The sequence below is a fragment of the Phaseolus vulgaris genome, chromosome 1 (assembly GCF_000499845.2).
Source record: "Phaseolus vulgaris cultivar G19833 chromosome 1, P. vulgaris v2.0, whole genome shotgun sequence".
NCBI lineage: Eukaryota > Viridiplantae > Streptophyta > Magnoliopsida > Fabales > Fabaceae > Phaseolus > Phaseolus vulgaris.
In genome coordinates, this window is record NC_023759.2 from 38671984 (window position 1) to 38689317 (window position 17334).

A 17334-nucleotide genomic window follows, 5' to 3' on the forward strand; every position below is an offset into this window, starting at 1 on the left:
CGGTTGTCGTGTGGAGTATTTGGGAACAAAGAAATTAAGTTGTCTTTAAGCAAGGGTAAATGATTCGAAAGAAATTTTTCATATGACACAACTTAAATCTTGGTTAGGGATGAAACATAGGATGCACTCCTTTAACTACTCTTTCTCATATTGGTATTTGAACCCTCTCCAATGTATCAAAAGTTATAAGTAATTGGGGAGGGGTAAAGTAAAGATGAGTAGGGTAGAAGAGGTAGTTATTAGGGGTATGTTATATATGTTGAAGCCCATTGCAGGAGTGTAAATCTAGAAGGGCGGGAATGATGATGTTCTATGTATGCAGGTGCAGGTTCATACGGGTGAGGTGTCACCAGAATTTGAGTATTAAAAGTTTCTATTATGAATATTCTCATAGTAGCAAAGCCAATAATGCGAGGCTTGTTACATATGGGTGGCAATGCGGGCTGGCCCGCCCCATATAGGAGCGTCCCGCGCTTGGCCGCAAAATGTGGGTCAGGTTGGCTCGTTCCGCACTAGGAGTGCGGGCTCATTTCACTAGCCCGCCTCGCATAAGAAGTAACACGTGGGCTTGCAGGCCAACCTGCATAAGAATTTTTTTCCTCAAAAATTAAAATTTCATTAATTATAAAAAAATTATTTCTATTACCGAAAAATTAAAATTTTATACATGTTTCAATTCATTTAATTAAGATAAAAATATAAATTCAAAGGGTTATTAGGAGGCTTGATTAAAAATAATTAAACTTTTGTTTTTCATCTTTTTTTTTCCTATATATGTATATAAATGTATAAGAATATATTATCAAAGTTTTGCTACAAAATATTTTAATGAAGATGACTAATTTTTTAACTATCATATTGAAATCTCTTCTTTATATTATTTTTTATTAACAAATTTTAAATATAAGACTTTACTTAAAACTAAATTCATCGTCACTCTTAATACTAACTCTTTTAGATGATTAAAATAAAACATTCATTGTTTTAGTACATTAAATTCAATTTTTTAAAATAAAATAAAGGTCACACTTCAATAATGGGTGAATGAGGTATGATTTTTTTTTTTTACAAAAGAAATTAATAATTAATTTTTTATTTACACGGGCCAGCGGACCAACCTACCCTGCCCTGCTGTTGGCCCACGCGGGCTGCAGGTTATGCAGGGCGTGCCAAAGTGGGTTAGCGGGCTAGATTAGTGAGTCCGCCCCGCATTGTCATCCCTATTGTTGCATATTGTTTTTTTGCATTTTTTTAGGCTGCCTAGACACTCTTTCATTATTCAATAGGAAGCCTAGGTCTTCTTGTGTTGTGGTTATGTTGGGTTCTGATTTTGTATACTAAATGAAGAAGTTTTAGGTTCTTGTATAAGTGTTAGAACACCCTTGAAATGTTCTTTTAAATTTATTCATTCTTTGGTGAAAAAAACTAATTTTAGAAAAAAAAAATAGTTATTATATTGACTAAATTAGATACTATTTTATAGACTACAAAATTATTAATATCTAATATAATTTTTATTATTAATAAAAAATTATAAACTAATTTATAAATTATCTAAAGAATATAAGTTAAAATCTATGTTTGATCATTAACTACTCCTTATTATGTATGTTTGCGAAATCGTTTCACATATAAACAAGAAGTAATATTAGTACAACAAAGTCATATTTTTTTGTTGGCTACTTATATTCAAATTTTATAAAGAAGTTATATTTCTTGTTGCCTATATTTGTTTCGAAGTGAAATTTGTACTCACATTTTGGAGAAATTTATAGTCACTATATGACTTTTGTTGTCTAGAATACGGTGATGACGATTTGTCTATTTGTGTAATTTTTTTTTACATCCGACTATTTTCGTATTTTCATTACCAAATTATATATATTATTTTGGTAAATTTGCCTATTTTCGTACTTTCATTACTAAATTATACTATTTTGGTAATTTTTCCTATGTTGAAGACAGTGGTGAACACATCGGGAATTAGACGGATCTGATTGTTTATATTAAATGATTATGCAAGCACAATCTGCATTTTCACTCAGTGTCAAATGTTTCTATTGAAGAAATAACAAAAGTTTACATTTAATGGATCTAGTATGAGGAAATCTGGGTGCACACAGGATGATTAAGGATTGCTATATTTTGCTTTTGTAAAATATGATGTATCAGAACTTACTGGTACCAAATTTGTATACTCCATCAGATGTTTTGATTTTTTTTTAACCTTTCTCAGACTTAGGAAAGTTAGAGCCACTTGAAAGTCTTTGCAGGTACTACTTGTGATGTGTTGCTGAGAGGAAAAGCTCTTACCAGTAGAGACAAAGCGGTGTGCAGAGGTGCTGAATTGTAGAATAGACTTCTGGGAACGAAGACTATTCATGGGTTGCAGCTAGTCTGATGCCAAACAGTGTATGAGAATGTATAGGTTTCTTGGCTATGTGCATTTCTTTTACATTTTTAGGTTCTTCATGTGTATATAAACTTCTTTGTTATATATGGTTGAAGCATCACATGTTTATTAATTCTTCTTATGAATGTTTATGGTATTATATCTATGATATATATTTGGTATATCAGTGTTTAAGAGTGTTCTATATTCGAGATAATTTTCTTCTGTCATTTTACATTCCCAGTTCCATGATGGTCATCTTTCCATAATATGCAATTTCAAAAGCATCCAGAAGTGGAAAAATTAAATCGACAATGGCCACATAAAAGGCATGTTTCTCATTGATTGAGGGTGTGTCTATATTGGTTACACATCATTTGTGACTAGATGTTGTACCATAATGTTTTGTTTTCCCATTATTGAGTTAGATGTAGTACCTACAAAGAATGACTGAAAAGCAATCTATGAAACGTTTATCTCGTTAATCATTTTCCTACCATAAGAAGTAGGGCCCTTAGAATTTTCTATCCTCTTCATTTCAAACGTTAAAATACCCATACAAGCATTGTAAATGTTGAAGACTTACATATAGAAAAAGGAAAAATAGAACTAGAATAGACCAAAACATTAAAAGCATTCACAATGTTTACTCTCCAACTTCATTTCTAGCTAAATATATACTTCATTGTTGTTCACATGATTTGTTTTGATAAACGTTCAGCTGAATTTTGTAAACTTGTTCTGATTTTCCATTCAATCACTTCATGCAAGTTTTTATGAAATAAATTCTAAGGCATGCACCTAAGATAGAATTTATATATATGGTGCCAAATATCGACTCAAAGTAACGAAAGGTAGTTAAGTGGTAATCATTATGGTTTGAATTTTCCTTTCAACGTCCGTTGTGTGCACCTAATGATTACTACAAATCCTATATTTTTTAGGCCTTTTAGCTAGTTTATGCTTGCAAGTAATGTAACAGTGAAAACTTTATCTTTATCTCCAAGCAAATTATATGTTATTCAAAAGATATACTTTCTCATATATATGCCACCAAGATTCCATGCATTATTCTCTAAAACCAATAGGAAAGAATATACAAGAACTCAAGCATGTTTTCTTTCAATCATTCCCTTCTCACCACCATTTTCTCAGTGCTCACAATCTTTCTTCATCCATCAAATGCTCAACTGAGTTCAACCTTCTACTCCAGCACATGCCCTAACGTGTCTTCCATTGTCCGCAGTGTTATTCAGCAGGCTCTGCAATCTGATACTCGTATTGCTGCCAGCCTAATCCGTCTTCATTTTCATGATTGCTTTGTTAATGTACACGTTTCCAGAAGCATAATTCATTTTTATTTTTTCTCATGCACTGTCAGATATATCAGATAGATATTATTTTTGAGTTTCAGGGATGTGATGGATCCCTTTTGTTAGACCAAGGCGGGAACATAACACTGAGCGAGAAAAATGCAGTCCCCAACAATAATTCAGCTCGTGGCTTTAATGTAGTTGACAACATAAAGACATCTCTTGAAAATTCATGCCCTGGTGTTGTATCTTGTGCTGATATTCTTGCCCTTGCTGCTGAAGCTTCTGTGTCTTTGGTAATTTATTGTTATCAGTTGATATAATCCTCCTTACCTTATCAAATTTCTTGTAATAAATGCATGCGTCTATTACAGTAACAACAAACAAACAAATACCTTTCCCACAAGTTTGACTATATACATGAATCACACGACATTCCACCACAGAAATAAAAAACCAAAACTGCATATTAATATGGTATATATTTGCAGGGAGGAGGACCTTCATGGACGGTACTACTAGGCAGAAGGGACGGTTTGATTGCAAACCAATCTGGTGCTAACTCTTCCATTCCTGCTCCAACTGAAAGCTTGGCCAATATCACAGCAAAATTTTCTGCCGTTGGCCTAAACATAACCGATCTCGTTGCATTATCTGGTAATCGTATCTAGTCTTACTGCCTGCACTCACACAACTTAAATAGCTGAATTCCAACACTTACTCCATTTAACAACAACTTATATCATAAAAGAAGTACTCATTTTCATTGTTTTAACTATTAGAAACAAAGAAAGTGAACCTAATTTTAAAAACTGTTTATTTTGAATACAAGACCTGCCAAATGTTACTTAAATGACAGCTGCTACTGTATCCTGAAAAAATTAAGTTTTTCTATAGATATTATTTAGATCAATAGTTTAATAAGTTTGAACATATAATGAAAGAAATATTGTTTTAACTGCAGTATGTTTATGATCTACATTAATCTCAATGATATCTAAATTTTTTTCCCAGTTATGTTCATATGAAAATTGCTTAATTCCGAATAATCTCAAACATGTGATAACTTCTCAAGAGAAAAAAAAACTCATTTAATTTTATTTGTAAAAAACCAGTAGAAACAGTTAAAAAAGCATGCATGCTTATTAACTACTGCTTGATTTCAAAGGTGCACATACTTTTGGTCGTGCACAGTGCAGATTTTTCAACCAGAGGCTGTTCAACTTCAGTGGCACGGGTAGTCCTGATCCCACGTTGGACTCAAGCTATTTAGCAACCCTGCAGCAAAATTGTCCACAAAATGGAAGCGGAAACACTCTGAACAACCTTGACCCTTCTTCCCCAGACACCTTCGACAACAACTACTTCCAAAATCTTCTCAACAATCGGGGTCTTCTTCAAACAGACCAAGAACTTTTTTCTACTAATGGCTCCGCCACAATGTCCATCGTCAGCAACTTCGCCAGCAACCAATCCGCGTTCTTCGAAGCCTTTGCTCAGTCCATGATTAATATGGGTAATATTAGCCCCTTAACTGGAAGTCAGGGAGAAATCAGATCCGATTGTAAGAAAGTCAATGGAAGCTAAAAAAGAACATGAGTTGTTCTTGACACATTACTCATCATCAACACACACACACACACATATATATATATAACTACATATAAATATAGGTTTGCGTTCTTTGTGTGATGATGTCAGGATATGGTAGGACTTCGAAATCAGTATCTTGTTGGGCTATTGGTTTGTTTGTTTCCTTACATAAAGTGATCTTATAATGAGTTTTTTTAATAAAGGAAAATGTTACTTTTAACAATTGTACCAGTTTATAAATATGATATGCAATGTATTATAAAATTGTTTCATTTTAATAAAAAAAATTATTTCTTTGGTCGTAATCTTCATATCTGCACTCTTTAATAATTTGCATTAGTAAGACTTAGTTTTAGTTGATGTTTGATTCAGCAGTTATTTTAATTTGTTTTTCATGGTCACAAGTGAACTTTACAAAATAAAGTAGGCAGATGCTACCCATTTCGACATTTATGAATCACTTGTGAAATTTATTGCAAAATTTTTCATAAAAGTTGCATGCAAAATTTGTTGTGTTTATATGGTTTTTTTTCTTATTGATTTAAAGTTTCCAAAAAAAATTATTAAATTTGGCAGGGAAAGTCGCATATAGTTCTTTTTGGAAATTTATTTATTATTAATTATTTTTAAAATTACAAAAGGATCTTTATATATTTATCATAAGATTTTCAAACAGTTTTCAAAACTTTAAAAGAAACTCTGCAAAAATGGTCTGTATATATGAAAGTAAAATGAAATTGACTTCTTCATGTGCTTTCTTTTTTTAAGAGAAGATATTTTCGATATATACGTTTCTTATTAATATGGGAGAGTTAAATTTGCGGGAATATGTGGGTATTTTAGCCTTATATTAGGAGAGTTATTTAGCGAAATACATATTCTAAAAAAATTACATTTTGTATGTTGAAAAGGTTTTATTCTTTCTTTATTTTTTTCTCTCTCAAAAAATTAATTTAATATCGTGTGAACTTATGGCTCACATATCAGATATCAAACTATAAGAACATATACTACACTAGATCTTAGTCAAAAGACTTTATTCTTTATGTGCAGTTTATATGGTCTGGGTAGTCAAAGTATCCTCCATTATTAATGTATTATTTTTGTTGATTTAAAAAAAAATACTACTTTGAATTATTCTTTACGATAACTTGGTATTCTTCTTCTTGTTCAAATTTAATTTTCAATTCTAATTCTTTGAGATTCATAGAAATTTGCTTCAGCATTGAAGAACAAATACTCCTATTCCTCTCTAAATTCAACACAAACCCTAAACTTAATAACTTAAATTGAAAATATAATTTAATACACTTGTTATATATGTTTATTGATTAACATGTATGAAATAGGTTTAATAGGGAATGAATCTAACACTTTTTTTTTTATGTTAGGTTAAGGATTATAAGAATTTCAAGATGATTAGGAATTATTTATCTTTAGTGGATGGTTATATGAATCGAATGACACACCATTGATGGAATTGATGATGCCATCATTGTAGACAATGGAGAGGGAAACTTGAGAGGATTTTGTAGAAGTTGTGATATAAAAGTGTTTTACATTCGAGATAAAGTACAACTTCTAGTAGAGTTGTGTAATGGTGAAGAGTAGGTTTTGAGCGAGTTCATGGAAGAGTGATCAAATGAGTTATATTGGTCTCCTTAGAGATTAATTAATAGGTTGAATTGAAACACTATGTTATTTTTTTATTAACAATAAATAAATAAACTAAAATGAATATTTCAATAGTGTTTTAACCCTTATACAAATAAAAAAAATCTCATCACTAAACTTACAATCCAAAAGCATTATAAGGAAACATAAAAAACTTGGAAAAGACTAGACTTTAGCACTCCCACCACTCCACCTGCTAAAAACACTATGTTAATAGGTTGAACTCCCCACATTGCCCTATACCTAAAGTGAAAGGTGTGCTCTACATAATGTTTGTCAAAACTAAATTTCATTTACTAGTTCATGTATAACATACAAATGAAATAATTTTGCAATTAGAGTTTTTGTCTATTCGACTATCGGTATTTAGTTTGAAGTTAGAAACATTTAATCATAGGTATTCATATTGCCTTAGAGAAGATTGTGTGACTATCCAATTGAAAATATTCAATTTCTTTTGTATGCTTAGCATGTGATAGTCAATACTCTTCTTTCCATGTGTTACATTGTTGGTTAATGATGTAAAAAAAATAGTAAATATTTTGTAGTAATTGAACATGACAAGTGAGGTTTACTATCAAGAACCTTGAAAAAATATCATTTCACATATGGATTGATGTTGATGTATCAGTGTTACATACCAATATTTAAATATATATATATATGTAAATATGCATTATGTACAAATATTTCTATATATATAAGCTAAATTACTAACATATAGAATTTTTAACCAGTATACCAAGAAGTTTGTTTTTATACTTAAATCTAATTCAATATTATAATATTTTCATATACATTTAAGTTTCTCCATCATATTGAATACCTACTTGATACCTTCAATTAACATAGTCATTTCTAAATTTTTAACCACTGTACCAAGAAGTTGGTTTTTATACTTAAATTCTAATTCAATATTATAATATTTTCATATACATTTAAGTTTCTCCATATTGAATACCTACTTCAATTAACATAGTCATTTCTAAATTCTTATGACATTTTAAATTAAAAATACAAGAAAATCATTAAATAAAAACTAAATTTTAAAATAAATAATAATTAATTATTATATTAATTAAATTAGAGACTATATTAATATTTAATTTTTATTTTTCTCAATTCTCTCTTTTGACGGAAATTCTTCTCTCTCTTTTACCCTCTTTGTAAAAACAAAAATCATCCCTCCCACTACCAAAGCCATAAACTTGAAGCTTAAGCCTCCACCTTTAGATACCAAGACTCAACATTTTCTGGTTTCTTTTCATCTACTATCCCTCTCGCAAACCCCCTTTTCCACCCTTTCATTTTTGTGATAGGTTTTTATTTTACTTTCATTTAATACAAATATTGATCTTCTTGAAAAAAAATTTCTATTCATGGTTTCATGACAAAAACAATTTATTTGAGATTTTGTTCTTACTCCCTGTTTTGGAACATTGGAAATTTTATTTTTTAAGGAGTTGTATTGCCTTCTTTTAGTTTCTACTTTTGTGTTCCTTTTCTTTCTATAGCATCACATTTCAAACAAATCTTATTGGACTTAGGCTCTGTTTTCTTCCAGCCACGAATTTATAAGAAGCCAAAAAGAACACAAAAATTAAGAAATAAAAAATCAATAAAAACCAGAAAATGAGACAAAAAAAGCTCGATTAAAAACATATAAGTATATATATATATATAACAAACTATTAAAAAAAATATATATATAATATTATATTTTTATATTATTAAATCATTCATATTATATTTATATTATATTATAATAAATAAATATAATTAATTATATAATATAAATAATAATAATAATAATTATTAAAATAATAAAAAATATTAATAAATATATAAAATGATAATTAATATAAAAAAATATTAATAATAAATTTATGAAATAATAACTATAATAAAATAATTATAAATAACAAATAATAATAAAATTAAAATTATTAACTAATTATAAAATTATTATCTTTTATTTAGTTAAAATTAATTTATAATAATACAAGTAAATTAATTATTATATATATTATTTTATAATTTTTTAAAATTTATTATATCTATCAAATCATTAACAAATTTATATAAATTTTCTTTCCATTCTTTATTCTAATTACCTTAATTAAAAAAAAAATCTACTTCATCAAATTTACTTTCTAATCCAAGAAAAATATTTAGGGTGCGTGCATGAAAAGTTGAAAGAGTTCCTTCAAGAGATCAACACCTCGAATTCATATTGGAAGACTTTTAAACAATATTAAGGAACCTTAAGAACTAACAAATCTGAGTATTTGCTGAAAATTTATCTAACTTCACTGATTTAGGGTTCAAGTTCATGTTTTTTATTTTTGAAAGTTTATATTTTCCCTTGAAACCTCATTGTAGTGTTGTAAGCAAAAATAACAACTCAAATTAATTAGAAATATATTTTCTCAAATTAGTTATATATTTGAAGTTTTGTGGTTGTTGTTAACTATTTTATTTTTAAAATCTATTCCATTTGGGTTTTAAACTTGTGAACATTTTTACGGTGGTACTAGATTTGAAGGAGTGTCTTTTTTCCTTTAAAATACACTGAACAAGAAGAAAATGACAACTGAAATATTAAAAAATATATTTTTAGATTTAGTTATAAATTTTTAATTTATGAGTACATTCTACCCTTACTAAAATTTCTAGAATATGACCAGTCTGTTACAGAAAAGTTAGCATTTTTTTTACTAAAAATATGATATCTTATGAAAACATGGCATTTGGAACTTTAAACAATATTTTTTTTCTAGAGTTAATTTTGAATTTTGATATTTTGGAGTTTTTCTTCTAGGATAAAACTTAAAATGATTTTTTTTAATTTGTCTAAATTTTAAGGAAAAGTTATGACTAAACTATAACTTTTGTATGAAAAAAATAGTTAAGGTAAATTGGTACATGTTAAAACTATATTTATATAACTAAATATAATTTCTTAAGATTTTTGTTGTTGCCTAATTTGAAAGTGGCAATTATGAGGAACATTTTAATTTAATTTCAATAACCATTAGATAACTAAATAAGATGATTATTTCATACAAAATATTAAGGTGTTCTAATTGAAATCAAATTAGAACAATTTTTTTTTTGAATTATGATGAATTTTCTAATCAATATATTAGTTTGGGTAACATAACAGTAAAGGAATTACAAGAGATAAGTTTAAGTTTAACAATAATCACTCTTAAAGAATGAGATATCTTTTTTTTTTCAGTGATATTAGAATTAATTAGGAACTCACCAGCTAGAACCATGTATAAAGGATTTTTATAGAATTGGCTATGTTTTTTCAAAACTCTAGAATCTCTACTAAAGTGTTGATTAGTTAAAATATTGATATAATATTGAAATTTAATTTGTACTTTGATGTATGCATTGAGATTACTTGGTTATTTTATAATGAAATTGTATTAGTTATTTTTCTATGGAATTATAATTCTTTATGAGAAAAATGAAAGTGAAATGGGAAGAAAATAACTTCTTTAAGTTAACTATAAATTTTAACATCTTAGTGGTTGTTGTTAGAGAGTTGATATATATTAAAACATTAAACCATCTTAAATTATTGTCTATAATTATTGATGTGTAATTGAACCTAAGTATTATTTTTCTTGTAAAATTGGATGTGGCAGGGATAATTAGATTCAGAAAGAGACAAACACAATTTTTTTTTGTGTGGAATTTGTGATAGAATTTTAAAAATACAGATTGCTTGTAACATATTGATTGAGACAGAAATGTAGTATTCACAATTTTCTGTATTTGGCTACGCATTATTGAACTTGATTGGTATTTCTTGTATTGAAATATAGAAGTTTAGGATTAATTAGGATTTAGAATAAGTTAGCAATTACTCTTGAAGTATTAGTCATAATTTTATAAAAAAATTATACTTTTTAATAAAAAATAATATTATATGCAGTATTTAGGGTATTTCATCATCAATCTATATACGCTATATATAAATTTCTAGAAGATGTTAGATATTCTATATAACAATTTTCATCATCAATCTAATAGTTCCAAATATCTTGGGATAAGGTTGTGGAAGAGGTTGATTTATGTAATAATTGAAATGTGGCAAGATCATGATAGATTTGTGATATTAACTTGGTGAAAATTATCTACAACATTTATAAATAATTATTTTTACTTTTCAGTGGTATTCACTGATAAATATTGTGAGACAAAATTGGCTTTTAATTTATCATAAAATTATATTATTAATAGTTCTCAATTTTTATAGATTTTATTAAGAGTAATTAACACTAAAATTTATTGGGAATGAGTTTTTATGAATTAGTTATGAACTTTTTAAGTTAGCTTAGTTTTGGTGAAAAACGATTTATCACTTAATTATCATGAATTGTCATATTATTTATAAATGTATGTATGATTTTGTGATTAAACATAAATAGATTTGTGATGTGATGGTATTGCTAGTGGATTGGTTAGTAAATTGAAGTGTTTAGTTTCAGTTAATGATGAAGATATATAGTTTAGATTATAAAACTTACTATTTATTTTTCATGTTATGAAGATAAAAAAATATGAAATTTCTTGTATTGTTTGTTTAAGAATGTAAGAACATATATTTAAAAAGTGATGGTGTATGTTCTATGCTTAAACGTAATATTAATTATAAAAAAGATAAAAAAAAAAGAAAGAGTTAGACAGTGAATTTGAATTGAACATTAACATGTGGCATTATAGGTTTGAGTGATTGTAGATTGAACATCAAGGTGATGTGATGAGATATCATTACTTGAGTACAATAGACTTAGGCGTGTGATGACAAAAGATTGAGTATTTCATTTGTGTAATGTGGTGATCAAATTTGATATTGACTCTAAATACTTATCATGTCAATAGTGATTTGAAGGAAATATCGTGCATCAAGAGGATGGTAAAACTTGACAAATTGATTTATGATAACTATGAGTATAATTAAGTGATGGTGGAATTGGGTTGACAATGATAAGGTACTCAAGGGATTTTCACTGGCTAGAAGTCTTGAGGGTGTGTGGGGTATCGAGTTGTGAGAGCCTTCAGCTTAGGGGAAATCATGTAGTTGGTTTAATGACTCCGACAAATGTGGAGCATCGCCATGATTGGTTGAGAAGGTCCAACCTATGTATCAGTTCAAGATTAGCACTTCCAATTTATCATCACCTAAAAGAGAAAAAATTTATGTCATGTAAGTCCTTAAGTTGTCAAATTGTTGTGATGGTGAAAGAATAAGAATCATGGTGAAGAGAGTCTTCGTACTAGTTTATTTGTTGTATTTATATGATATGATGTATAATTGTCTATTAAGTGCATGAAGTCTTAGAGTTGATTAAATCACCTTTATATATTTATATTAGACGACAATGTTAGGATTATTTGTCTCCCTTGATGTTTAGAATTGTAATGTGACTCAAACAAATATCAAGGTACCTAGGATGATTTGTTTGAAGAAGATATGTTTAATGATATCATGTAGTTTGACTTTTCATCATCAATGAAGGGAGGTAGCATGAGACCTTATTACATATACTTGTTAGCAACCCTAGTTCAATGATTGAGATGTCTGATAACTCATATCAATGTATCTACGATGACTTGTTTGAAGAAGATATATTTAATGATATCATGTAGTTTGACTTTTCATCATCAATGAAGGGAGGTAGCATGAGACCTTATTACATATACTTGTTAGCAACTCTAGTTCAATGATTGAGATGTCTAATAACTTATATCAACTTACCTACGATGACTTGTTTGAAGAAGATATATTTAATGATATCATGTAGTTTGACTTTTCATCATCAATGAAGGGAGGTAGCATGATACCTTATTACATATACTTCTTAGCGACCCTAGTTCAATGATTGAGATGTCTGATAACTTATATGCTTTGTCATCTAGTTCTTTCACATGACGCTTCCAAAAATGGTATTAGAGTAACATCGTGATATCAAAGTCCAACTTCTACCCTTTTATCCTTACATGATGTGTGTGTGTTTTGTTGCTTGGGATATAAATAAACTAGAATTTAGTGCATGGTATCTGCTTCAAATGTTTATGAGGAGGAAGATCAAAAGGAAGAAACATGTGTAAAAGAAGAAGAGGTTGAAAAAATCATCAAAAGACACCACTTAGAATTCAAAAAATTCAAAAACTCAAAATCACTCTCACAAATATCTAAAAAAAAAACTCACAAATTTCATTAATAATTCAAAGTTAAAATAATAAAAAGTATTTATATCTTTTATATTTTAAGTATTTAACGATTTATTACCTCAATCACTTATTTATTATATATATGTAACAATTTTTCACACCGATCACAATGATATATACTTTAGGATTTAAGGTATTTTTTTTTTACCAATTACTTGTAATGTATGATTGTATTTAATACCAAAATACACATCTCCAATTCATTATGATTATTTTTTCTCATTTTTATCACTATCTTCATCTTTATTCACTTAAGAGTTTCGAAATATCTAAAAATGCCATTACTAAACTCTTCTGACTATAAGATATACCATGTTCAAAATAATAAATAATTTGAGGATGAAATTTAGAAATATAGTTTTCTTAAAGGTTAGAGATATTTAATTTTTCTTATAATGGTCCAAGTTTAATATATTTGAAACATAATTGTCTGGAGAGGAAGATATGCAGGTGGTTTTAAAAAAATCTCAGGCTTTTTAATGAGATAATAATGGTAATTAGGCTATGAGAGAGAAAGAGAATTGTTTCATTGTGATTCATCGCAAGAACGGCTCTGATAGCGTTTTGGTGCAGGGAACGGCGTAGGAATATCACAGACAACCCACTCGTGCCTCTACCTCATCACACCGCTCATCACCACCACAAACACAACGACCTGCATACCATACCAGGTGAAGCTCAGGTTCTTCTTCTTCTTCTTCCTTCTTCTTTCTCACTTACCATTTCCTGTTTCCTCTAAACCCCATTTCTCTCTCACACTAGATCCAACCGCAGGCACCGCACCGCACCGAACCTACGGCATCACAATGATCCAACCTTAATCCTTCCGTCTCTTACCTCCAAGGTCTTCTGTCTTCTCAATTCTTCTTCTTCTTCTTCTTCCTTCTTCCATATTCCCTCTTTTATTCCTTCAATCTCTTTTTTCTTCTTTTCGTTACATATATCAAAAAAATTATTCGTCTCTTTTTCGCAAACTTGTACTCGCCTAACCCTAATCGGAAACACTTAAACACAGTTTCCCTTCATTTCGAGTTTAATTCGAGTAATTTACCATGGGTTATCCTTACAATTGTGGTCAACCCTCTGTATTGGATCTGGGGTCCTTCTTGTTTGTGATGAAGCTAGGGTTTACGCCCAATTTCGCCTCAAGTTTTGGGGATTTTCGTTTCTGATTGTTAATTTCGACGCCCTACTCCCCCTCTTACCTGGGTTTCTTCGATTTGTGGTAAACTCGAGTTTTTTGGTGGAAAAGTTTTTGCTTTCCTTTTCCTTTGTTGTTTCCCTTTCCCTACAATTGAAATTTGCAATAAAGGAAGCGTCTTTCTGGTTTGGTGATTGAAGCTGCGATGGAGGAAGAGACCTCCGATGCAATGAACCTTGATTTGAATCTGGGTCCAGGCCCAGAACCTGAAACTGGCCCCATAAGCAATGAAGCTGTGAACTTGGATGATTGGATAGGAGAGCCTCTTCAGAGAATTAGCGAAGCTGTGAGGTTTAGGGCACGGCAACGGTGGCGATGGCGGCATCTTCCGCTACCGCATCCTGAACTTCATGTTCACATCCCAACTGAAGCTGCGCGGCATTTTCATATACCTCCTGAGGCTCACAATATCTCCATGGAATTGAACCAGTTTCTGGTCAATTCTGGAAATGGAACTGCCTTACAGGCTGGAGAAGGCAGTGTGGCGGCGGAGGAAAGAATGGAGGAGGCGCCGAAGGCGTGTGAGAATGTGAATGGTGTTGCAGAGGACGAGGCTTCGCAGAAGAAGGATGATGTTGAAAAGGGTAGTGGCACTGATGGGGATTTTTTTGATTGTAACATCTGTTTGGACATCTCTAGGGATCCTGTTGTGACTTGTTGTGGGCATTTGTTTTGTTGGCCTTGCCTGTATAGGTGGTTGCATCTGCATTCGGATGCGAAAGAGTGTCCAGTTTGCAAGGGAGAGGTGACTCTCAAAAGTGTTACCCCAATATATGGCCGTGGGAACAATGTCCGAGGTCATGAGGAGGATTCTGCTCTTAAGATCCCTCCGAGGCCCCAAGCAAGGAGGGTTGAGAGTCTGAGACAAACCATTCAGAGAAATGCATTTGCACTCCCTGTGGAAGAGATGATTCGGCGTCTCGGGAGTAGAATTGATCTTACTCGTGATTTTGTTCAGCCACATGAAGTGGATGGTGCCCGTGAAACTGCAGAGAGAACTACTTCCTTGCTAAGTAGGTTCTTGACTGCTCGAGGGATGCGGAGAGAGCAGAATTTAGGGCCACTCCCAGAGGATGTAATGGCTTTGGCTCAGAATAATGCTAATACTGCCGAGGCAGGGGATAACCGAAGTAGGGTGCAATCCCATTTGCTTCGAAGAACACAATCACACAGAGCAACGCTTTCTACTCTTTCCTCAGCACTGACTTCTGCTGAAAGGTTAGTTGAGGCTTATTTCCGTAGCAATCCAATTGGTAGGAACCAAGAACAACCTCCTCCTCCAGTCGATGACAGGGATTCCTTTTCAAGCATTGGTGCTGTTATTAATTCAGAGAGTCAAGTGGACACTGCTGTAGAGATTGATTCCATGGTATCCTTGTCAACATCCTCTTCTAGGAGGAGGAATGATGCTTCAAGATTGTCTGATGTGGATAGTGGAGATTCTCGTGCTCCAAGACGCAGACGTTTGAACTGATAAAAAAGTCTTATAGATGTTCAACTTATTACTATTCTATCATGTACCTCATATGATTAATAATTTTCCAACACCTATGTAAGTGCTTCTTGCTTTCGCGTTACCTTATATTTATGAAGTTTTCACCGTTTACAAGTTTTGGTAGATTCAAGATGGTTTCACATTACTGTCATTCGCTGTTTAAGAATCTCCTTTAAGGATTGAGTCGTTTATAGAGTCTGCATCCAGGAACTAAATTTCCCTATGGAATAACCAAGGTGCCAAGCTACCCTAGCATTTAGGGGCATTACATGGAGCTTATTTTACTTCATGAAAAGGGCTATATATGATTTTATTTTATTTTTCTCAAAAATCTTATTTCAACATGATTCATAATGAAGTTCGTCGAACCAAAGTCCTTCGATTTTCATTTTGTTCAAGTAGGAGTTCAGCATACAATGAGCTTATCAAAATAAGTAGTTATAGTCAACCTCTTATTTAGCAAAAATGCATTGCTTTTAAAGTCATAATCCAGAAATCTCTTCTATCTCAACGTACGACTTGTACCAAAGAAGCAATTTATCTGCCGATGTAAGTTAGATTGCATAATCTGGTTCCTCATTATCGCACGAGCTTCCGTTTTATTTTTACTTTAGTTGAGTTGTTCTGACCCTTCTTACCCACGATGGTAAGTGGGTATTTTTAAAAAAAAATAAAAAAGTTGTACTTCAGCGTTCATGATATCTTTCTTCAATGGATCATATTGAAGCATGATTTTAAGACCATAACATCATGCCACTATCTTTGCTGATATTGTTTTGATTTGGATGATTTGTGTATAGTATTTATCTATCTATCTATCTTCAGATTCAGTCGTTGTTTTAGGGCAAAACCAGTTATTATAATGCTTACGTTTATTCTAAATGGTTTGCTTCTTACGTGTATCATTTTCTCTCTGCATCTTCTAGGCTGCGTCTAATCTGATAAAAATGGTCTTGGGTTGAATTTTTTTTGTTAGATTTTTTATAATAGTTTTAAAAAAAATAGTATATTATTGACAGGCCTCTAATTCGATTATGTCTTTAGTAATTTATCAGAGACTAGAAAAGATGGTGTGCCATCATAAATGTGGTTTGGGGTTATATTTTAGCAAACATATATTGATTATGATCTAGTGTATAATCAATTATTTTTCAATACATAATCTATTTAAAGCAAGTCATAACATAATTGATTATATGATAAAGAACTATCTCTTCGGTCAACTTTGAAAAAAAATGTGTTGAATTTGTTGTTTTAAAATTTAATAATTTTTTTGTTATTAATAAATTTTATTGCTAGTATATCAAATTTTATAATTTTACCTAATCAAATATTCAATTTTCCTAATAAAACGAATATTGAAGATTAAGTTGTAATATTGCTTTCATAATTTTTTTTAGTAAACATGCATGTT

The 17334-nt window shown here is 30.5% G+C and overlaps 2 protein-coding genes and 1 pseudogene across 7 annotated transcripts; 2 read left to right on the top strand and 1 right to left on the bottom strand.

The window, feature by feature from the left end:
* Nucleotides 1-3423: 3423 nt before the first annotated feature.
* On the top strand, nt 3424-5603 carry LOC137814146 (peroxidase A2-like). Its single transcript, XM_068616723.1, has 4 exons — nt 3424-3720; nt 3807-4001; nt 4197-4362; nt 4874-5603. The coding sequence occupies exons 1-4, from the start codon at nt 3505-3507 to the stop codon at nt 5290-5292; spliced, it is 996 nt and encodes a 331-aa protein (XP_068472824.1). The 5' UTR covers nt 3424-3504; the 3' UTR covers nt 5293-5603.
* A 625-nt stretch (nt 5604-6228) lies between these two features.
* On the bottom strand, nt 6229-6338 carry LOC137816763 (U2 spliceosomal RNA; annotated as a pseudogene).
* Nucleotides 6339-13716: 7378 nt separating this feature from the next.
* On the top strand, nt 13717-16034 carry LOC137814147 (uncharacterized). 6 transcript variants are annotated; one of them, XM_068616724.1, is made up of 3 exons: nt 13729-13895; nt 13987-14068; nt 14566-16034. In XM_068616724.1, the coding sequence occupies exon 3, from the start codon at nt 14571-14573 to the stop codon at nt 15897-15899; it is 1329 nt and encodes a 442-aa protein (XP_068472825.1). In that variant the 5' UTR covers nt 13729-13895; nt 13987-14068; nt 14566-14570; the 3' UTR covers nt 15900-16034. The 6 variants fall into 6 exon arrangements, with proteins under 6 accessions (XP_068472829.1, XP_068472825.1, XP_068472827.1 ...); XM_068616726.1 differs by having other exon boundaries at nt 13731-13906; nt 13999-14068; XM_068616727.1 differs by having other exon boundaries at nt 13734-13895; nt 13999-14068.
* The last annotated feature ends 1300 nt before the right edge of the window (nt 16035-17334 follow it).